General features: G+C 28.9%; 1 protein-coding gene across 1 annotated transcript in view; it reads right to left on the bottom strand.

Moving 5' to 3' along the window:
- Positions 1-24,632, bottom strand: part of LOC111612492 (multidrug resistance-associated protein 1-like) — a 61,714-nt gene that overhangs the window by 3,143 nt on the left and 33,939 nt on the right. Inside the window, exons 9-20 of the mRNA XM_023353717.1 lie at positions 18,929-19,081; positions 15,938-16,112; positions 15,594-15,848; positions 10,333-10,536; positions 10,111-10,257; positions 9,956-10,040; positions 9,680-9,870; positions 9,423-9,599; positions 7,170-7,337; positions 5,328-5,575; positions 886-1,075; positions 586-802 (exon numbers count right to left, since the gene is read on the bottom strand). Coding sequence (XP_023209485.1) covers positions 586-802; positions 886-1,075; positions 5,328-5,575; positions 7,170-7,337; positions 9,423-9,599; positions 9,680-9,870; positions 9,956-10,040; positions 10,111-10,257; positions 10,333-10,536; positions 15,594-15,848; positions 15,938-16,112; positions 18,929-19,081 — 2,210 coding nt within the window. The remainder of the gene's footprint in view (positions 1-585; positions 803-885; positions 1,076-5,327; positions 5,576-7,169; positions 7,338-9,422; positions 9,600-9,679; positions 9,871-9,955; positions 10,041-10,110; positions 10,258-10,332; positions 10,537-15,593; positions 15,849-15,937; positions 16,113-18,928; positions 19,082-24,632) is intronic.

The following is a 24,632-nucleotide window of genomic DNA, read 5'->3' as shown; positions in this document are numbered from 1 at the left end:
GATGACAATTTTGTGTTGATCTCATGTGTTTGTGGTCTGTGTGCATTTGTGTGTATTACATGATATTTTTTCTCATGTGATACTTTGGAAAACACAAACTTCAAATAAATATGAGTTATTTCTAATTATTTTTTACTCATTTGCTTCTTTACATTTGATATTATGAATTATAATTTCAGATCACTAATATTAATTAAAATATAAAGGATTTTGTGTTAAAACTATATTAATTTAAAATTAATTTTAGAATGCTTTTGATAAGTGAAAACTAATAAAATGTTTTATAAAATATACAGTTACAAGCAGTTTATTTCTTTATTTTAAAGAACTTTTTTAACAAATTGAAAAATTATTTTTATGAAAAATTATAATTAATTTAATAAAATAAAATATTTCTTAAAAAATTAAGAATAAATTTGAATTTTCTTAATTATAAAACTTTAAATGTATAATCATATTTTTGTTGTTATTAAAATTTATGTAACTTAAATTAAATATGTGTAATTTTAAAATACAATATTATTACAATGATTTTTGTTTAATCTCTGAAACCTGCAATTTTCATTGAATTATTAAAAAACTTACTTTCTGATGCTCCAAGACCCCCATACACACCAAGTCGTAAATCTCTGAGATTTGTATCATATCTTTTTTCAGGATCTGAAGCATCATTGCTCCACAAACTTAACCATACATTTGTAGCAATATTAAAAGAACTTGAAATAGCATATGATATTACTGTTATAAAAATACCACAATATCCAAGTGTTCTAAAATACTGAAAATATACACTCCATTTCACCTGTTAATAATTTTAAATGGAAATGTTAAAATTTTGACAAATAACTAATATAATATGTAGGAAGGTTTTAAAAAAAGACTCACAGATCCAACTTCAATAGTTTCAGCATCAGTTAATTTTGATTTTTTTTCTTTTCTAATATTTATTTTGTCTTTTTCAGATTTCGAAAAGTCATGTTTTATATCAGACACACTAAACTGTTTGGAAAGCCTCCTTCTTATGTCACCAGATTCTGATAATTCACTTTCTGCACCACTCACTCTAGACAATTGTCTGTAATTATAAGAATATATAAAATTAATGAAGAATATATTTTTATCATAAAAAACTAATTGCTAAATTGAACTATCTTTGATAACTTAGAAATTTAGTACCTAATAATGTATTCTGTAATAAACAACAGAAACTAAATGCTAACGTTTTAAGAAATTGAAAGATTTATTTACAATTAAACTTTTGAGAAATTTGAATAAATTTGAATAATTTGAATAAAAAACAGTCTTTAAATCAATTCTAATTAGATACCAGAACATGTATTCAACTATTCATTGTGAGTTGCATCACAGAACATGATTTTCCAGGGTCTATAAAATTTATATTATTCAAATTAAAATGTGATTAATCTATATAAACAATCAAGACTGAATTATTGTAATGATCAAATGATAAAGCCAAATTAACTGTTGAGCTAGAACTTAGCTAGCTAAATTTATAGATATACCAGACCTTACTCTAAAGGTTTTTTCCTACTGCACAAGTTTTGTTTTGGCCAAGCTGATAAATCCTAGCATTTATAAACTGTTCTAAAAGACATAAATTGAAAATAAGGACAACAACACAAATCTGTATAATTATTTATTAATTTCAATCACCATTCAATCTTAATTGTTAGACATTGCACGGTGTGCACTGTGCACTTGAATGTGATATAATTTACTATATGATAAGTGCTCCATGGTTCGAGAATGTAGATTATAGTTTAAACCAGTGTTTTTCAACCTTCTTGAATATGTGACCCTTTTACAAGTTAAAAAATTTTGGCGACCCCCCACCATCATATTAATTAAAACTATGTCAGTGATTTTAAAAACTACGTATTTAATTTTTTTTGTTGAAATTTAAATATCGATTGAAAAACTAATTGTACTGTAAATAAACAGGCACAGCCTTCTCACTGAAATTGTAGTGTAAAACCTACAAACACTTGACTTTTTCTTTTACCCGCGACCCCCCGTATATGGCTTTGTGACCCACCTGGGGGTTGCAACCCACGGGTTGGAAAACACTGGTTTAAACGATGATATTTAATATTGCAACTGCATGAAAAATATCAATTGTTTAAATTTGATACAAATGGTAAATCTTACCAACATTCCTTCCATAACTCTTTTTTTCTTGAGGCAAATAAAATATACAATAAAACCTGTGTAAACCCTTTTTTTCACGTTCTTTGTTTTTCAAGTGTAATTTAAGTAAATATTTTAATTTTAACATAACCAGAAGAAATAAAACCTTATAAAATCCAGAATCTGACATTTAATTACTTCACAAATATAGGATTTCCACTGAACAATTCAAAATTTCCATTACCCATTTTGTGTTGAGTTGCATGTTAATATTCTGTAGATAATATATAATTTGGACTAAAAATAAATAATAAAACCACCATCTTGTGTTAAATTTAATAATTATATTAAGTTTTTTGAATTGAATTTAATAATTTAAACTATTTTGGAAGAAAAGATTAATCAGAATAACTTAGAACTGACAAGTTTTGTTTATTGTGCAGATATGTTGCCAATTACACTACCTGAACATCAACTCATGGATGGGAAATAAAAAAGCAAAAGATGGAATAAAACAGAGATTATACTTCTGGAGTTTAAACATAAGTTCTATATGCTTATATAGAAAATAATAGCTATGTAATCTCATATTATAAACCATATTATAAATAAGAAGGAAAGCAATAACTTGGAACCTTTGCTATGGGCATTAAAATCTACAACACAATTCTGAAAAACATCACCCTTTTGAAGTATTTGTTATCAGCACTTTCATGTATTAAACATATATATTTGTTATTTCTAGATAGATTCAGATCATTTAAAATTGAATCATATAAATTCTATATCATTCCATGATGCAATGCACAACAAATAATTAAAAAATATGTCCTGATACATAATTTAAATTGATTTAAGGACCGTTTTTACTCTAATTATACTAACAAAATAAAATGTCTCAAAAAAATGTTTATTCGCAAATAAATTTCTAAAGTCCTTAAAATTTTAGTGTTTAATTGATCTCATTGATTAAAGATAGAGTTATTTAATAAATGTAATGGTCAGGATAATAAATATTAAAAATATTTACAAATCAGAAGAACCTAAAAAATTGTCTTCATATTTTGTCCTTGATATGAAGACTATTTTTTAGTTTCTTCTAATTTTTGAATATTTTTATTTATTATTCTCCTGGTCATTAAATTTATTAATTAATATATTTTTATTAAAACTGTGCCTTCACCAAGGAATTTTTTCAATGATTTTGCATATAGAGATAGATGAGTAGCCTCAAATAAAAGGTAGACTCCACCAGTAAAGACTCTTGTGTTCCTGGGATGTTGACAAGGACAAGATATGAAGAAAATTTTTTTAGTCTTCTGTAATTTGTGAATATTTTTAATGGAGTTATTCATTACTAAGAAAATAATGTATTCAGTAATATTAACTAATATTTTTATTTTTTTGAATTAAGCAATTTTTGTACTGATTACTAATTTTATAGAAAATGTATTATAGTTTTAACATAATTCTTTGTATAAATTATTTTCATGCAGAAGTTAGAAGTTTCCCATAGATCAGATTTTGTATTGAATAAGAGTCTATTCTGATTTCATATATCAGAATGAGTCAATATATGTCAGAAATCTGCACAAACTGAAAATCATTTAAAATTCATTGTGCATTTTCAACAATAAATATCAGCACCCATTAGTAACAAATCACGGCAAATGCTATATCTCTGCATGTCGCAATTACTCAACCACAGCCAGTTTAACATGGATGGTGTATTACAAAAGTGTACATAAGAAGAATAGTGCCTAATTGTTCATTTTCTATGAGTCAAAGGATTGATCACAGAGGAAGTGCATAAAGAAACAGTTACAATGTATGGTGAAATGTACAGTACATGTCTACCAAAGTCATGTAATGACAAGTCATTTATTGTCAAGAATTGCGGTGTATCCCACCATGTATATGTATGTTTTAGTCTATAATATCCTATGTTATCTATAATTTCCTCTTTCTACTTAAATAACCTGCACTGTTTTTCCTCTTTTGACTCTTCTGACCCATTTGCACTTTCTGGCTAGATTTGCGCTGAAAAGGGGGCAACAACTGACAAGGCAGTGTAGGAGGACTTTACTTTCATTATTCATTCTGGAAGAAGCAAGCGAGGGGACATGGAGAAGCACGTGAGGAAGATGAGGGAACAAATCCATGCGGTCAGGGAGTGTACGTCGGAAGATTGCCCAATTTGTCGCACAGATAAGGGGGACTTCTCTCTAACCTAGATTATATTAGTTTATATTTTAGATTTAGTTAGTTATAAGTATTATTATAATACGGTCACAACTGGTTGTGTACTGGTCGGCTTTGGGACTCGAACGTGCAATCGGGTAGACGAGCTTTGTTAAAGAGAGGAAAAGAGGAATAATTTTGTATCATGGACGGTTTCGAGATTATGTATTAAAATTAAATTGGAGATTAACTGTAAATAAATGATTTCCTCGATATTTAGTTGAAATTTGTGTTAATATGTGGTGTATTCTTGTATAATACAGTTTTTCATTAACCCGTCACACCACAGAATACACAAATATATGTTTTTTTAATTTAAAATATTTAAAATCATGATACTTTATTCCCTTGTTATTTATAAGCCCATGTTATTATTTTATAACCCCTTGTTCACAAAATTTGATTCTTTACTGAGCATTATGTGACCGTTATCACCTCTTCATCTTGCTAAAATCATTGTCTTATTAAAATGCATTCAACTGTAGAGAAAGGAAGAAGGAAGAAGCAAGAAGATACAACAATGTTTTGATGAACCCAAATCATGCTACCTCCACAGACTGTATGCAAAGCTGGAAGTTATTCTCTGAGCATATATCTCATATATTGGCCAAGTATTATACTTTAAAAGGTATGAAGTTGAATCCTGAGTTATATTGTATAATTACATCATATATATGGAATATATGGAAAATAATCTTTTATTAAATGCAAAATCTGTCCTAACAGAATTTCTGAATGGAAATATCTATCAGAAACATTTAAAATAAACTTAAATAATTGTAATAAATAAATACAGATCTCAATGAAGTTGTTCATAGAAGTCACTGAAGATAAGTTGCTAAGAAAATATATGGACTAAGTGGTGATATCCACGTATTAAATGATAAATTTTATTCAAAATATCATTTAACAATTTTATTATTAGATCATAATTTTACCTTTGCAATTCTGGTGGTGCCCCTATTGTTGGTGCTAATGCTTCAAAAAGTTGAATTTCATCATCTGGTAATGAATCTACTTCTTCTACAGACTCAGATAGAAACTGAAGAAGAAACTGGGAAAAAGCACCTCGTCTGTTAAGAAGTTCCTTGTAAGTGCCATATTCAGATATAACTCCATCATTCATTACAATGATAGTATCAACTTCCGGCAAAACTGAAATTCTATGAGTTACTAATATTCTTGTCTGTAATATGAACAAATTTTTGTTTTAATTTTTGCATTAAAATTTCCTTTTGGTTAAAATTACTCAATGTTTTATGCATAAAACTACAAAAAAAGTTAAGAAATTATATTTTATAGTATGAGACTAAATGAAACAAAATGATTATAAAATTATTTCTAAAAAATAACTAAACAAATTAATAATTAGAAATATATATTGAGAGTCACAGCTATCAGATAGCTAAGCCCCCCTCAGCTTAGTGCAGCAGTACCCATATGCAGTATATATATAACGTATACTCTCACTTTCATCACATAAACTTAGTCTACTGTTACTTTTTTTACACTTAGACTTCAGCTAACAGGGCTAATGCTGGCTAGAAAAGAGAAAAAAATGGTGAAAATTTTTTCAGCTTGCCCTTCAAGCCTCCAAATGATTTATTCCTGGCTACAAGACTATATGTATTCCTTCTGCTGAGAAACTGATAATTAATTTTTCAAATATTTTAGAAATAATTTTTTTATTTTGGCCTACTTTTTAAAATGAAACAGTGAATTTTAATTATCTGTATTTGATGCCTTCTATAATATCATGTGAACTTCTAAGTAATAAAGTATCATTAGTTACATAAGCTGTTAATTGACATTTTATAAATAAAAAGTAAAATAAATTTTTTATAATTTAAAAAAATGGTAAGTAGCATAAAGAAACTAAGAATATTAAACTTATTTTTAATAATATTGAAATAGAACAACTATAATAAATTTATAGCTTATTATTAATCTATTTTAAGCATCATATCTCACTTTTTATGAATCACATGAATATGATTAAGTGACAGATACTCAAATCCAACCATAAATAACATCTACATATAATTAAATCTTAAATAAGGTAAAAATTAATATTTTTACTTTAAGTTTTCTCCATAAAGTCATACATAAAGACAACATATCCCAAGGATTAGCTTCATTTGAAGCTATAGACTTACATAAAATTATATAATTTTTCAAACCTTTCTTTTCCTTTTACACAGATCAATCCTTGAGATATGTCGTCTTTATGTATATAACTTTATGCAAAGTATTTTGTGATTACCCGAAAGCACCACCAGGGCTAGAAGCAGTTAAAAATGCTACAAGATACGGTAGATATTGTGAAAAATTTTTTATCCTTGTTTTATTGTGAAAGCACTGTAACTGCTAAGAAAAGGTCAGCATTTTGATAATATTTTAACGCAGTAATTTTTTAATAATATATTTATGATGTCTTAAGAAGATTTTTTATTTCTTCAAGCTAATTGACTGTTACCTCTGAATTGGTCTGTGAAAAAGGAAAAGAAAGACTTGAAAAATTATATAATTTTATGTCTCTATAGTTTCAAATTAAAGATATCTCTTTTTTACTCTTTCCTTACCAAATGTGTTATTGGTTATTCAAAAGTGTCCCACCTCTATTGTTTTGGATAACCAACACTACTGTATTTTGTTTCATTGCCTCTGTTGATATTAGATGCAGACCATTTTAAACAGGTATATTTTAATTACAATGGAATTATACTATTAAAATATAGTAAAACAATCTTTATTTAAAGTATTGAAATATATAAAAATACCTTTTCCTTCAAAACTCCATTTGGACCAAAAACTTCTTGGAAAATATGTTTACCAACATGAGAATCAACAGCACTTAGTGGATCATCAAGTAAATATATGTCAGCATCATTATAAACAGCTCTAGCTAGACTTACTCTCTGCTTCTGTCCACCACTTAAATTTATACCCTAAATTTAATTCAAATTTAGAATATATGTAATATTATATAATTATATATAGTTCATTGTTTCAAGTAATTTGTGGATTATAAAAAATATTTTCAATACACTTATAGACTATTATTTTTCTTCCAGAAATTCTAAATTAAAAATTAATTTATTATAAATATTAAAATTAACACAAGATAACAGCCTAACTGCCTACCTCTAGACAAATTACTTTCTATCTAATTATTATCTTAGCCTTATTATAACCTGATAATTCAGCAGATTGTCTTGTTTTAATTAAACAATTGAGATTTTGGAGTTATTTGTTTATATACACATTTTTATTATTGGCTGTAATTTAAAAAAAATTGCAGACCTATAAATTACAACTGTCATCTGTCTGTCCATCCTTCCTTAAGCTCAAGAACAGTTAGATAGACAAAAGTCGAGGCAAGATAAGGAAAACTTAGAGGCAGGAGGTCCTGATTAACTATATACAAACTTCTGATGCAAATTGGAAGTCATGTTATTTCAATTCAAAAATTTTCCCCTGAAAGGAGTTAGATAGACCAGCATAGCTATCTAGCAGGAAAAGTATGATGTACAGGGGCATGACACTACTAATTTGAGGTGGAGAGCATATATTTTAAATAGTTTTATTAATATTATCTTTCAACTATTGAAACAATAAAATTATTTTAAAAGTTGATATCTTTATATATTTTAAAATAAATAAATTAAAAATATGATTAAACATTGCATCCTGGTATTGTGACCATGTCACAATAAATAATTGTTTGTTTTATCATGTGTTTTACTGTTTCTATATTAAAAATATTCATATTATTGTAGACCTAAATAAATCTATTCTCTACTTCCATTGCTATATGCCTCAAAAATAAATTTTTCCTAAGACCTCACAAATCCTATTTCCACTTCTGTTTAAAAATGCTAAACTTTGAAGCACAATTCCTGTCAGTTATAATAATTATACAAATACTACCCTTAACATTGTAACAGTGGAATAGTAGTGCTTACAATCCTATGAATTTCAAATACTTTTCATTTTTCACTCAACATGTTCTGTACCATCTATAAGTGACATCTGTCGGATATCAGATCTTTCATATTTGAAACATGTAAGGCTTTTGTGAATCTTGTATATACAGTACATTTCTGAAAAATAAATTGTAATATTTAGAAATTTAATATAATAATGAAGATTGAAGGAATAAATATAGAAGTGAGTGATATTGTGTTAGATGGAAGGCATATAAAAAGATGATCCACATGTCCAAGGTTGTTCTAAGAAGAGAAGAGAAGAGAAAAAAAAGCTCTGAATGCATATATAAGAAAATTTTTCTGTGGCTATTCTATTCAGCCCCCAAATGGATAATCAAGAGGAAAAATTTTGTCTGCAACATTTAAATCACATGTAACTTATCAAATTTTGGAAAAATTCAAAAATGTCAGTAATCAAGTATGTTCAATAATCTGACATCACTTTGGTTCCCATAAGTTCTACTCTATAATAATATTAATGAGCTTCTACTCTATATAATAATATAAATCTCCTTTTTGTGTACAGGCACAATGAAGTGACGTTTTTCTCAACACTGGGCTAGTTGAATCTTTTATTTAGTTAGTTATTTTATTTAGTTATCTTTTATTTAGTCTAACTAAATAAAAGATTCAACTAGCCCAGTGTTGAGAAAAATGTCACTTCATTGTGCCTGTACACAATAAGCAAATACAACACGGTTTCGACAACATCAATAAATCTCCTTGTTTAGTTTCCTGTAATTTACTTTTTTTTCCTTTACCATAATTGCAGGTCAGATGATGTAGAAAAATGGCAACCTTAACTTTTCTACATGTGAAGATACTACAATTAACTCACTCATTTAATTTCTATAAGTGCATATTTGAAAATACTGAAGTTTAATTTGAGGTTAGAATACATTCGTATTCTAAATAAAATCTTTTTGGCTCCAATATTTCAGTCTCAGTTTTTCTTCTATGAAACCATTCATTCCATATGAAATTAAAATAAACTAAAATTTTAAATTAATAACTGATATTATCTTGATTAAAAATATTGTCTACCTTTTCACCAATTTCTGTACGATCACCAGCTGGTAACATTTCTAAATCAGATTTAAGAGCACAGGCTTCAAGAATTTTGTTATACTTATTTTCTTTATAGTGTTTTGTGAATAAAATGTTGTTTCTTAATGTGGTATTTTGTATCCATGCCTGCTGAGGCACATAAGCAAGGGTACCCTTAAAAATAAATCAAATTCAAATATAAAAACCAATTTTAAAAATGACCTTAAAATTAAATGAGTTAAAATATAAATTACCTTAATATTGACTCGACCTTTTAGTTTCTCCATTTCTCCAAGAAGTGCTGAGAGAAAAGATGATTTTCCAGATCCTACTTGTCCAACAATGGCCACAAGTGATCCAGATTTGATTTGTATAGAAATATCTTTTAACATTGGCTTAGAATCCTCCCAACTAAATGCAGCATCTTCTATGACAATTGGATTATCTACATTGAAGTTAATGTTGTAAAAACATAAATTCTTATCATAAAATATTCATCATGATTTAATTCAAATAAAATCTAAATAAACCTTCATGCTCATCATGACCAATGGCATCACGATCCAATTCTTTACATTGAAGAAAACGATTGACTCTTCTTAAAGACACAATAAACTATAATAATCAATTATAATTTAATATAATTCAATTTATTACAGAAAAAATTAATACTTAAAATAATCACCATTGCTGTAAAAGTTATTAACATGGGAAGAAACGCTAAAGGTACACGAAGAATATTAAATAATGTTAATGAAACAAATGCTCGATTTGCATCCAAAACATTTTCAGAATTTACAAAAACAAACATTGTAAAACTTGCCAAACCAACCTAAAATAAAATTTGTTTATTTTATTATTATTCTATTCAAATAACTTTAATTAAAAAAAAATAAATAAAACATACCAGAAATGGTGCACTGGTAAAGAAAAACATTATAAAAGAATTTAAATATGACTGTGTTTTAAGAACTTTGATTTCTCTATTTCGAATATCCATAACACTTTTTTGAAATGACTCTTCCCATGCATACAATTTCAATATTTTTATTCCAGTTAATATTTCATTCATTAGATTTATACGTTTATCTTTATCTTTCATCAAACGTAACTGAAAATGAAACAATGTATTTAAAATAGTACAATAATTAATCAGAATCATTCATTTTTAAAAGATTAGCGAGGTTGAGGCTGAAGTTTTAAATGTGAAAACGTGTACGTCAAACGTTCAGCGCCGCTTTCCTGTAAGCCTAGAAGTTTGACTATGGTGTTTGGAATGTCGAGCATGATTCCACTGACTATCCAAACACCATTGTCAAACTTCTAGGCTTACAGGAAAGTGGTGCTGAATGTCTGACGCACACGTTTCCGCGTTTAAAACTTCGGCCTCAACCTTGCTATTATTTAACAAAAACACAACAATGGAAAAACAATTATTAATTATTTGAAAATTGTTATTGTAATTTTTAGAAGACATTTTACAAAAATTTTATTCTATAGGAATCAAGATTATTATTTCCATTACAATTTAATTTATATATTTATTCATTAAATAATAGATAAAAATTAGCATTCCTAAGAACAATATTTCAGTTTTAAGTTTTTAAAATTATTTAAAAATCTTTTGGAATATTTTTTATAATCTACCATATTTTTATTTTTTAAATTTAAAATTTAGATTATTTTAATATTATTTATTTCCATGTAAAAGTACATAACAACAACACAATAATTTTTGATGATTGATTTAAACATCAGTTATGAAATAAACTCTTGGAAATTATATTATTTATTTATTGTTTATTCATAACAATTATCTATATTCAAATTATTTATTTATATTTAGCAATTTATTTATTATTTTGCAAATAAAAAAATTGCTCTACACTAAAATGAAAAACTTATATTAAAGAATTCAGTTGTATTAAATATTTCCTCATAATTTCAAAACAGAATAATAATGTTAGAAAAGTTTGTTAATTGTTATTTTACAAAATATTTTTTATAAAATAATTTATAAAAACAAATACTTTAAATATTCTGTAAAATATTACAATTTAAATATCTATAGTTTAATAAATTCCCCAAAAAATAATAAAATTTAATTAAAGAATGTATCAAACTAAAGATATTTGCAATTATATTAATCATAATACTTAGATAATCAAAACTGTAATAAGTGTAATCTGATAAATGGAAAATGTGATTGTTAAATTTTACTAATTAATTTATTTAATATTGAGATTTCTAGTTTTTATTATTTTTTTAACTAGCAGATTTACACACACAGAAAGAGGAAAAGAAAAATAATATTTAAGGGCACTAAGTGTAATGAACAAAAACAAAAGATGTGCAGCATGATACTGCACACCACTTTTATTATTTGTATATAATCACTTCATTCAACATTTAATATATGAAAGTCGATAAAGTACAAACTATATAATTTTGAAAACAATAAAAAATAGTAGAATTCTTAACCAATCTGACAATTAGTGTGCTATAAAAGAGAAATTAGTATTCAGTCATGTATAAAATCAGTATTTGAAAATATAATCACAAATACTTAGAGGAAAAAAGTATGAATATATTTCTTCAATTATAATTATTATATTAAAATACATAAATTATATCATATAATTATGTTTATAATTATATAATATGCTGTAAATTGTGTTGTGACAGTCACTTTCCATGTATTATATGTAAATATATTTAGTTACAGCTATTATTTGTAGATATTTCTAGAACTTTCTCTTTTATTTTCTGGTTTATTGTCTAGAGCAGGGGTGGCCAAAACGTGGCGCATGCGCCAAACTTGGTGCATTGGACGATTACAAGTGGCGCTTCAGTCAGTTCTGAGCAACATTGCCAGATTTGGCTTCTTTGCAATTATGAATATTACATAGAAAATTAATTTTTTATAGTCTATCTTGGCAAGTTCATTTGTTACACAATTCATTGCAATCAACTTTACAGATAAAATGAGTGTTCTCCACATAGTAAATTACAGTGCATGCATGTATGTTTATTTTCGATCAGTTTACAGGTGTCTAAATGACAGTGCTAACGTCCCACGACAGTGCTACCGTCCGGACAGTCCAGGAATCGGATTAGACTGCTAACATCTTCTCCCAAGTAGTTCCTGCGACACCTGTTGAGCTTTTTTTTCCCCCTGTATGATACACAATACATTCGTGTTCATGTACACCACTAATATCATATAGAACTATTTTATACGGGTAACTACACTACAACCGCATTTTTCATTGCTTGTGCTGTGGCAAAACTGAATTTTCGTCTTATAAATTGAAATACCTAATTAAGGGGTGGCCGAAATTTTTCTCTGCCCCGGGCAACTAACACCCACAGTACACCACTGCGCATCTAAACTCGTCTATCAAAAAATTGGCGCATGGTATGCAAAAGATTGGCCACCCCTGGTTTAGAGAAGTAATAAACCCAGTGGGAGTGAACAGGAGATATATCAGGTGGACAGAAGAAAATGGATACATTTTTGCATGTGTTGAAGGACAATTGAGAAGATTACTTTCAACAATTGAAAGGAATGAGAATATTGTCAAGTTGTAAGTAATGCTGAAAAATAGATTGTATGAAGCTTTGCCAATGAAAAAAAAAGGATTGCCCAACATCATACCATTCTTGTTCTGCAATATGAAAGAATATGACATTGCCACAATCCACTACTTTGTGCTTTGAGGTACTTCTCCCACATAACCGTTCTCATTTCTCTTCCCTCCCTGTTATTCCAGTCTCCTATATTAAAATACAGTGTATTTTAGGTTAAGATATTGTGGGTTTATGCTCTAAATGTTTGTCATGATTATTTACATTGAGTTAAAATTTTGTTTAGTTGGCAACCTTGAATTGATCCCTTTGTCAACCCTAACATAATATATCTCACAGTGTATTTTTATATACTAAAATAATAATAAAATTTTTTGAACAATAAATATGAAGGTGATATACTTTTGTTTAGTATTTATAACTTATCCACTTTAACTTAAAATTTATCTAAAGATAATGTAATTAAATTTGCAATTAATTGCATTTTTTCTGATTAATACTTCATTGTCTTTTTGTCTGCATTTAAAGCTACAGTTTAAAGTGACGAACAAAACTGAAACTTGATTAACCTGAAAATCTAAACATCATGCTTTTAATAAACACATTTATTAAAGGCATTTATATTTCATAAGTCTGCATCAGGTTTACAATATAGATTGGAAACATGTCAAAAATGTTTGTGTTCTTAATAAATGTGTTTGCTGGATATGCATGATAGTGTTCAGATTTTCAGATTAAACAACAGTTCTTTTAATAAGGTTTAATTCTATTATATTATAATATAAACTGTTAAACAATTTATTAGGTAATAAAATACTTAAATTAATTACAATAATTTTAAATTTAATAATAAATAATGAACTTCAAATCTAAAAGAATAATACTTTATATAGCAAAAGATGGAAATGTTTATGTGAAATACAGTAGAAGTTTATTAATCTGACACCCAATAATCCAAAATGTTTGTTAATCCAGCACCTTCTGGGAGTGCAGTTCAGTAAACAATATGTTGTCTATTTAAATTGTGCTAAACAAATATTACTTCATTAGAACTGACACCTATTTTTGTTTAAGTAACTAGAGTGAATGATCTATTTCCTTTCCCATAGGTCAATGCAAGGACAGTACACCTAAAAATGGGTTTTTCATACTTAGACATGTATGGCTTTTGTGAATCTTATGTTTGGAAAATAAATATTATAATTGTGAGAATGAGGAGATTATATCCTTTCATTCTCACAATTACATTTATAGATAAAGATTAATAAAACATAAGCTGGAACATAACATAAGAACCATCTTTAATAGAACAATATACAGTGTAAAATAATTGACATAAATATTAATTTGGATACCAGTGATGAAGACTCACCCAGTAATAGTTAACCAAGTGGTCTTTGATGAAATCATGCAAAACAAACAGATTACCAAGATTTTTGCTAACACCCAAAATCAAGGCTCAATATCAGAAGTACTTCTCTTCCACCTTAGAATCTATGTTAGAAATAACATGTTTCTTATTGATTTACAGAGAAAATCTTGGCCAGACAAAGAAATTATAAAATCCCAAAATGTAAAATCAAAATTGTTAATAACAAATTTGCTCTTGTAGGGAGGAAATAGGGAAAAGAAGGTTGGACACACTAATCCTCAGGAATAGCAACAACAAGATACAGAACCAAAGAAAAAACAATATACCATTAAACAGCATGCATGCTAATTTCATTTCAACTTTTTCCAAGTTTTTGGGAACTAAGAAACTTTCTTCAGTCCAATCCAATTTCAAACTATGTACTCCTTTCTTCACAATGTTCAAATCTTGACAAAATTGTCTAAAAAAATATCTCAAAATACTTCAGTTACATTTTCCTTTCAAAGAACGAAAAGCACCCATTCTGTTTCTATTCAGGATCTTGAAAAAATTCTAAAAGTCAAAGTCACTCTAATCACACATTTTCTTTTAAAGTTTTGTTGTAAGTTTTATATCTAAAAGAATCAATGTGTAATCCATATAACATTAACAACTTCTACACCAACCATTTGAGGTCACTATTTGCCAACTAATAACGTGAAAGAGAGACAGTCAAGACAAAAGACTTGAAATAGACAGGAGGAAGGATAAACAAGTGAATCCAAACTAAAACAAAAACAAATCCAATATTGCTATAAAGCCATACGAACTCAAATCATTGGAAATGTTGATTTTATGCAATAATGTGTTTATTTATGTTTTTGCAGGTTTTTAATCAATCTTAACACAGTATAGTTATGTACTGTATCATCTTCAGACTGATTAAAGAACATATGTACACAAATCAGAAACATATAGCAGCATGCACTGGTACAAAATGAACAGCAAAGTCTACAACATTCAGATTTCATATAACTTATCAAATTTTATAAAAAAATACAAGAAGTCCAATATTCTGGTACTACTCTTGTCTCAGATTAACAAACTTCCTCTGTATTATTTTACTTTATGTACTGTATATTATTTACAATTTTTAATCATAACTATAAACATCCAATTATAATTTTAAAAAGAAACCAAAGAAATATTATTAAAATTTCCAAATTTACCTGTAATTGTTTAAGCTTCGCAGTTATCACACCATTGATAGGAATGAATAATATCATTACAGCTAAACCACCAAGTGTTGATATTCCAAGTTGTTGCCACAACAAATAAATTGCAATTCCTATTTGTAATGGTGTGGACCATAATAAATTTACTAACTGAATATAATCCATCATTCTTTGTGTATCTACTGCCATTAGATTAACAATTTCTCCAACAGTGAAATCTCTTTTAGCAACACTAGATAATATTAATGACTAAAAAAATTGTGGTTAATTAAAATATAATAATTACTGTAAAATAAAAATATTTAATTTGCTTATATATACACAACATTACTAATTACTTTTTTATAAATTGCAGATATAACACAGGATCGAATTCTCATTGCTACAGTATAGACTTTAAATTCATACTGGCTGTTAAAAAATGATTCAAACATTGAAGAAAAAAACATTATTGCAGCATAAACAAAACCTCTCCAATAAGGCTCATTTCCTCCAACAAATGCAATAAGCATACTGCAAGAATTAAAGAGAGAAATTTTACTCTACAATCTACTTTATTATAAAATTAAATATTTATTAAATACTAAATAATAAATAAAACATCATAAAATAATAACAACAAATAAATAAAAATTAAAATCACAAAAATTTAACAGCATATATTCAATTATCCAATGCTTATGACTGGGTTACAATTTTAAAATTACAGACCTATACATTCTTGCTGTCATGCATTGTCTGTTGCCCATCTGTCCTTTAATCTCAGAAACAGAATTAGATAAATAAAAATCATGACCAGGTACATAAAAATTAGGAGCTGAAGGTCCTTATTAACAAAATATGAACTTCCAGTCTGAACTGGAAACCACATGATTTCAATTCAAAACTTTCTCAAGAAAGAAGTTAGCTATTTGACTGGCTTTACTCAGTTGTTATCAGGAAAAGTATTATGTATAGGGACAAGACATTACTAAAATTGTGACCACATATGGAATGTTCAGGAGCCATAGATCCCAATTAACTATATGTGAACTTACAGTCAGGACCAGAAGTCACATGATTTTTTAAATTAAAAGATGATTAAAAGTTTCATCCTGGCATTGTGATGATAACAATAGCTAATTGTTCATTTTACTTTAAGTTCTAAATTTCAAATTTTTTCTGTACTCTAACATTATAAGAATAAATAGTAGAGATTTTTATTTATTTATTTTTTTAAATACTGTAGAATCTGCTTATTGTAATCATAATAATTTATAATTTTATATACTTAATAAGAAAGTCAAACAGCACAAAAAGTGTGACAAATTGCACTATACAGTACCATATTTAATGACAAAGTCGACTATTAAAATTTAAAATTTTGCAAAACTTTATTAATTCAACAACCTGCTTAACGTAATATGTTTAGCTTTCTTCGGAAGTGTCAAGTTATTAGGGTTCCTCTGGTCTAACCACCTTCTTCAGACTGATTATTAATCCTTAGCCAAACTACAATCTGAATAACCCAGAAATTATGACTATTGTAAGATAGTTGAGCTTGGTTGTTTATATATATCTACAATAATTTCTTAACAGAAATGAAACAGAAAAAGCAATATTTTAATGCATGAGATGGAAACTTAACTGCATACCAGTAATTATCTTGTTTTCAATGGCTATCCTGGAGGCTTAAGGTATATGGTAGGGTGAGTTATATAAAGGTTTTGGTATCTGTTTTTCATTTAATAATTTTAGGAAAGTAATATCTGATTCATTGAATACTCATTCTGATTCGTTTTCAAGGTATTGATTTTTATTTAAAAGGTTAAATTGTTTATTTTCTGATGTTGGCTTTATGGTAATGTGGTTTTTTGTTTCTTTTTAAATTTATAGTGAAAATTGTTAGTAATTTTATGTTAATTGCACTCTGGGGAGTGGTTTGAACATTATTTAACCAGCAGTTACCTTTGGTTATTTGGGAGAATATCCAATTTGTGAATAAAAGACTAAACTGATTATTTTTCATTTTATAGGTAAGATAAATAATTATCAGAAAACTAGGTGTGGCAACAGCTTTGGTCATAAATCCAAAAGTTGCCACCAGGAGGTACTTGGAACTGAACAGACCTGGCAACCTGGCCGATAACCTCACTTTTGGTTCGAACCTCGTTCTAGATGCTCGTGTTCTCGCCTCTGTGCTCGACTTGTACAATAGCAACATATCTCATGTACATAATAAATTTAAGTTTTTGTATATAGCCTTGTTTGTATATTGTAATTAATTAAGCACAAACCAGCGCTACACTAGGCTTTATCTGTTTTATTTTTTGGATAGCTCTTCCACTTTTAGGTTTAGAATGAATTTAATTTTTAATTTAATATTGTGTTTTAGTTATAAGTTGTATATATTTGTTTTGTATTAATGGATATGCTGTATGATCTTGTATGATTTTTTGTATTTTTTCTCCCAGTATCATGGTTGTACCAGTATGCTTAAATAAATAAATAAATATAAAGGTTTTATTTTCATTCTTGCAATTTTCTGCAGAGTATATGCTATTGTGAATTACTACTTATTTTTTATTAAATAGTGTGGAATTGCTACTTATATTATGATGGTCTTGATAAATTTTTGTGTTTCATGCTATATGGATGTATGTAGGATGAAGAGGGGTCTAAGTACCCGAAAGACATTCTAAAACTTGATTGTGGATAATTAAAGGCTATTTTGTAAAAAATTTAATCTAGTTGTGTTTCAGTCATTCACTGATATGATAAGCCCTTAAATTTATTATAGCTGTATTCATTAGGCTGTTTCATTTATACTTAATTTTATGCTGTGGGCTATAAACATTATTTAATAAGTAAATATATCTAAAAGATTCAAGATTTTTCATTTAATTTGCAATTCTCACTGGATTTTAAGCTCTCTAATAAAAAAAACTTATTTTATATTTCATGATTTTGGATTCAGGATTCTCTATTCAAAAAATATTGCTTAGATATAATATTTTCTTGTCTTTGCAAGGGTAACAAATGAAGTTCACTGCAAAATGCAAGTTGCATCTTGTCTGTGTTGTAAACTGAAAATTTATGCTAAAGTTTGTCCAATCATAGTTTCAGATAGTTTGCCACTTTCATAATTTAGAAGAACATTCATGACATTTTCTCTGAACACCAGTTAATTAAGAACCACAGACATATACAATTTTTGACAAGAACTTTTATCAAATTAAATATTTTGTTATTGACATTTAAAGTTATATTCAAAATATTCAATTTTACATTAAATTTTTTAATTTAAAAACATAATTATAAATGATAAATTAAAATAAATGTTAACTTACTCTAATATCAAAGGATTTACAAATGTTAGAACACTTGCAATAAATTTTAATATTGCTGTCAATAGAAATTCAATCCAGAAAGTTTTAATCAGGGGATATAAAATACTTATTTTCTTAATAGCAGTTTCATTCTGATAATTCTTAGGTTTTGTCCTAAAATAAAAATTATATAATATAATTTCAAATAAACTACATAAAAAATTAATTTGAGGACATTCAACTATTAAATAAGTAAGTTTTCTATGATTTTGATCTCTCTTTCTACATAAGCAATTGTAAACATTGCATTGATATCTTTCTCTTTTTCCTAAACACAGAGTGTACACAGACCCTATCAGGACATTCCAATTTTCAACGCTGACTAAACGCTGATCTCAACGTTTGGTAGAAGTCATTCCTTTTTTCAATGTTGAAGTGGCCTGTTGTCAACACTGACTTAACACACTCTGCACTCAACTGATATGTTGACTGCTATTTTCAATGAATTGTGGGTAATTGGTGCGATATTTGAATGGAATTCATCTTGCTGAGAATAGAATTATGGGAACTGAGCACTTCATACTCAAAGTTGGAACATCATTGATGACGTCAAATTGTTGATTTCAACACTTAACACTCATGTTGAAAATTGGAATGTCCCAAATAAGAGGGAGGTGCAGCAAGTTGCCACTCCGGGACTTTTGAGCTTTAGGGGGCCCGCCCATCAGAGGAAAAAAATTTTAAACTAGTCCATTTTCTCATTATTTTTTCCAAATAATGAAATAATTTTGACCATGGACTGACATTTATTCTAGATTATTTTTCTACTTCAATATCATTATGTTATTTGTATAAGTTCAAAGAGAGAAACCCAAAATGGTCTTTGCACTAACAGCTCTCTATTCTCTCAAAGACCTGGAATATCATAAAGTATGGTAACAATTTATTGCACAAAGAGTACAAATGATATCACTTTTATATGTCTATCAATTGAAATAGAAACTTTGAAGTTTCCACCATTTGGCCTGTAGTTCATATTACTTGCAAATATGTCAACCTTGCGCTGACAATGCTTTGTGTGTGTTAAAATTTGATAAAAACAAGTTTGTCAGTATGCCATATTTTTTGTATAATTTTAAGTTCATATTTTATCTCTTTTACTCCTGTCTCTCTGTCCATTCTTTCTTTGTTCTATTGTTTCCATATTTCTAAGAAATTCTGACCCAACCCTTCCCCACTAGAGTGTGGGGAGTTAACAATACGCTACAGGAAGCCCTGAGGGCAAAACCTCATTTCAGATTTTCATTCTTTGGCCGAATGTGGAGGAAGCAAGTCGTGGACGAGCAAAGCTCTGAATTCTTGAGATCTACTAGAGCTGGTGAGTCAGGCCGCAGAGAAGGAGACCTATGTGAAATTAAGAAGTGAGACTTGAGATAAATCTTCTCAGAGAAATCATAATTCAGAAGAGAACATCCGTTCAGACATGGAGGTGGGAAACGAGAAATCACACCAAGTTATTCATCGAGAAATTGGGTACCCCTATCCTATCAATTCTTCCTCCTTCCCGTTCTATCTATACATCTGTCTTTAAATTAGTTTTTAAGTAGGTTAAGATTTGATTCGCAATCACAGGATACATATTATTGTATGATTAATAGTATAGGATTGATAATTGTAACAGAATCTGTTTAAAATATCTTGTATTGCTATCACAGAGAAGCCTGGGAAGTGTATAAAGATTGGGACCTGTAAATAATCTGTTCTACTGCAAAATTAAAGTTGTTCCTTGGATATCACACTTTATTATTATTCCTTTCGCATTGAACATCTTACACAAGTATGCTACAGATGTTCAACAGAAATTCCAAATTACTTATGGTAAACAAGTACCAAACAGAAAGGCAACATACAATGAGAAATTCAGAACCATGGGTTGCTTGTGTCCACAAAACAGGAGGGACTGTCTTGGTGTGAGTGAGAAAAACATGGAGTGAGTCAGAGACACATTTACACACAATTCAAAGAATTCAATATATAGGGTATTCCAAGAGCTACAAATGCCAGTGATGACAGTGTGGAAAGTTTTGTATAAAAAGCTGTCTATGAAACCATAGATTCTAGCTCCTGCACATGGTAAAAAAAGATAACAATGACAAACACTTTCAGTTTTCTTGCCAACTGCAACAAGAGGCAGAAAATAATGGCTTTTTGAATCACTTAATTTTCAGGAGATGAAGTAATATTTCACACAAGTGGTATAGTTAAAGTAGCCATATTTTTTGTGAACCAAAGTGGAATGCTTTTCATTTTTCACCAATTTCAGGTATTTTTATATCTGACTCCATGTACTCTCCTCAACAGCCTTATCCTGCTTTACTTTGCACTCTATAATCAACAAGTCAACAGAAATAAAATGGCCATAAATCAGATACCCAGAAGAGTAGAGAATGACTAATTTTTTCTTTTCCAAGTCAAAATCCACTTATATCTTTTTTAAAGTGTTTAATTTTTAAACTTTCACTAACCCAGTAACCCTGTTACTTGAGAGTTTATATTAACAATTAACTATAGTAGACATGAGAGCATGGTACATTTCAGGACATATAAGATACATAATACTTCAAAAACTGAATTGTAGAAATTCTAAATTCAAATTGTCTTATGACTCATCTCAATCCAACTGTTGTACAACAGATTATGTACTCAAAACTGCCCCTGCTGGAAACATATTTGTTGCACAATGTTTCACTGATGAATGAATTTTTTGCATAAGATGATAATAAGACTGTATGAATATCCTGTACAGTTTCTCAATGTTCTCATTACTAGATGCATCTAAGTTACGTTTCACCAAAAACATTGCCTTCAATGTTCCGTATCAACATAGTATTCACATAAGAGATCCTTTCAGTGGGTTTGTAAATCTCAGAGAAACAGATGAAGCATCGTGATGGCAGCTTCAACAATATCACTGAAGCTATTTTGGGGCATTTTATTGGATTATTGGTTGATAGTAGTTATAATGTATGTGTGTCAGAGCAATTTCATCTTGCAACACACTGCTCAATTGGCTGTCAATGCACCCTATACAATAAAGTAGTATCATTCAGTCAGTCAATTGAAGATACCAAAAATCTCCCATTTTCATGAAGAACATTTATAATGTCATGCTCTAAAGTGGGACATTTGTGCATTCTGCTAAGCATTTGGGAGAGTAAGACAAAGCTCAAATGTTTTTATTAGGGATAGTCAACAGGCACAATTATTGAACTAATCATATCTAGAAATCTCCTAAAATCATTCAGCATGAGCATAATTCACCAAAGGTAAATGTTCCTGTAAATTATAATAACAAAAATTTAGGACTTTTCTTCTTCACTGAGAAGATTGCTACTGGACATTCCTAACCTGACATGTTGCAACAATGGCTGATGCCTCAATGAAAGAAGATTCTAATGACTTCTTTTCCAACAAGATGGAGTTTTGTTTCATTTCTGTAATGATGTTTGTGCATACTAAAGCATACTAAACACTGAGTTACCTCAACACTGAACTGGATATACTACAGAAAGAGATGAATGTTTCATATAATAGTAATTGTATGCAAAAGAAGTCACATGAAGTCCCAGTAACTTCTGGTGGAACTACATAAATGATCATGTAAGCATACTGCCTTTATCAACGATGTAGATAAACTCAAGCAGAAGATTCAAGAAGTGGTCACCATAGTCTAGAGGACAAATTGTAAAGGATTTGGCAAAAATTTTATTGCCATGTGAACATCTGCTTAGTCACACCTGGTTTGGACATCAAATCTTTGTAATAAGAAACAAGCATTCAGAGTTTTCTCTTCAAAATGATATATAAATAAAAGTAATATCATTTATAGTCTTTGCAATAAATTAAGAAAAGTATTACTGGACTCTGTATATAAGATATTCATCTAGCCTCCACTTTCTATGCTTATTATAGTAAGGAAATAAACAAGATACAAAATAATTTATGAAAATGTAGCTAATATATATTTTTACACATGTATTTTGTTGTTTTTTCATTAATGACTTACTGATATAATGACAGAATTAATGATATAAATCATCAAGCACTGTGAAAAAACACCTCTTTGCTTGAGTAAAATTTTTGATTCAGAAAATGCTTTGCATATCTTTGAGATTTATCCAAAAACGAATCAGAGAAACAATACTCCTAAATCTGAAAGCAATGTAAATGAGTATATTCCTGACAAAAATCCAGAATTGAGTAGTGACTCAGAGTCAGATGAAGATGTGACTTCAACTCGAGTTCTAACTATTACATTCAAGAATTACTCTTAAATTAGACAATGCAAATGAGGCTCAGAAGAAGAAACAGCCACAAAAACCAGGCCTTCAAATAGAAAATTCAAAAATTCAAAATTGGGAAATGTAAGGTAAAAAAGACCTTTGATACATATTCTGGAAACTGGCTTTTTTCATACGAAACATATTTGCAAAAAAAAGCAACACTTTCTGAAAAACAGTTCTGCTGGTTCTGGAAGAAAACTTTTGCAATGTACCATCCAAAAGTAATTTTAAAATATAGTGAGATATATTCTGTGTATTATGTTAAATTTTATTCATAAAATGCATTTTAATAAAGTACAGTGGGTGATCGGTTAACGAACAGATCGGATAATGAACACTTTTGCGATGGATTTTTATGTTCGGACAACGAACACATAATCAGATAACGAACACCCCACAGAACAAACACAAGAAGAAGCGACGTAAAATAATGAATACTGATTGGTCTTCCCTTGTCTTCGGGCAACAATTTGAAACTTTTCAGAGTGTGGGAGACGTCGACATCAACGCTCAAGCCAGTATATACCGATCGGATAGTATTCCTCCAAACTTTGAAATTCTCCCTTGTAATTCCAGCCTTTTATTTTTCTGACAAAACAATTCTTTTGTGTATTCGCAAGATTGTCGGGTAGGCACTCGTTAAGTTTTGTGTCTGTTTTTCTTTTCAAAAGGTGAGAGTATAATAGCAAAGGTAGAGAGTGAGCAGAAGATGCCTAATGTTGCTGGGCAATATGGCGTAACAGGTAAACAGGTCATCGAAGAGTTCGTAATGTAACCTAAAACGGATCTGACGACAGAAGAATGCCAAGAACTCTTGAATGAAGAACACCAAGAAACTCGACAAGATACGTTTTCTTCTGAAAAAGAGGATTAATGCCGATATCTGTTATTAGAGATTCTTTGTAGAAGTGGGAGGATGTCAGAACAACGGTCTTAGAATGGCATCCAAACCAGGTTGAGGCTTCGGGGTCTCTACAATTACAATGCTATTAATTACTTACGAAAAATCGTGAAGAAGAGAGAAAAGCGATCGACATTAGACAGATTCTTTAACCCTTTCAAACGGAAAGAATATGACTAATAAAAATGCAAGACTGTGTATATATGTATTTTTATTATTACATATAAACGTTTCACCAAAAACATTGCCTTCAATGTTCCGTATCAACATAGTATTCACATAAGAGATCCTTTCAGTGGGTTTGTAAATCTCAGAGAAACAGATGAAGCATCGTGATGGCAGCTTCAACAATATCACTGAAGCTATTTTGGGGCATTTTATTGGATTATTGGTTGATAGTAGTTATAATGTATGTGTGTCAGAGCAATTTCATCTTGCAACACACTGCTCAATTGGCTGTCAATGCACCCTATACAATAAA

The sequence above is a fragment of the Centruroides sculpturatus genome, unplaced genomic scaffold (assembly GCF_000671375.1).
Source record: "Centruroides sculpturatus isolate CEXI.00-Female unplaced genomic scaffold, Cexi_2.0 scaffold1708, whole genome shotgun sequence".
In the NCBI taxonomy this organism is placed as follows: domain Eukaryota; kingdom Metazoa; phylum Arthropoda; class Arachnida; order Scorpiones; family Buthidae; genus Centruroides; species Centruroides sculpturatus.
The sequence above is the reverse complement of the archived record's forward strand: the minus strand, read 5'-3'. Positions and strand labels throughout refer to the sequence as shown.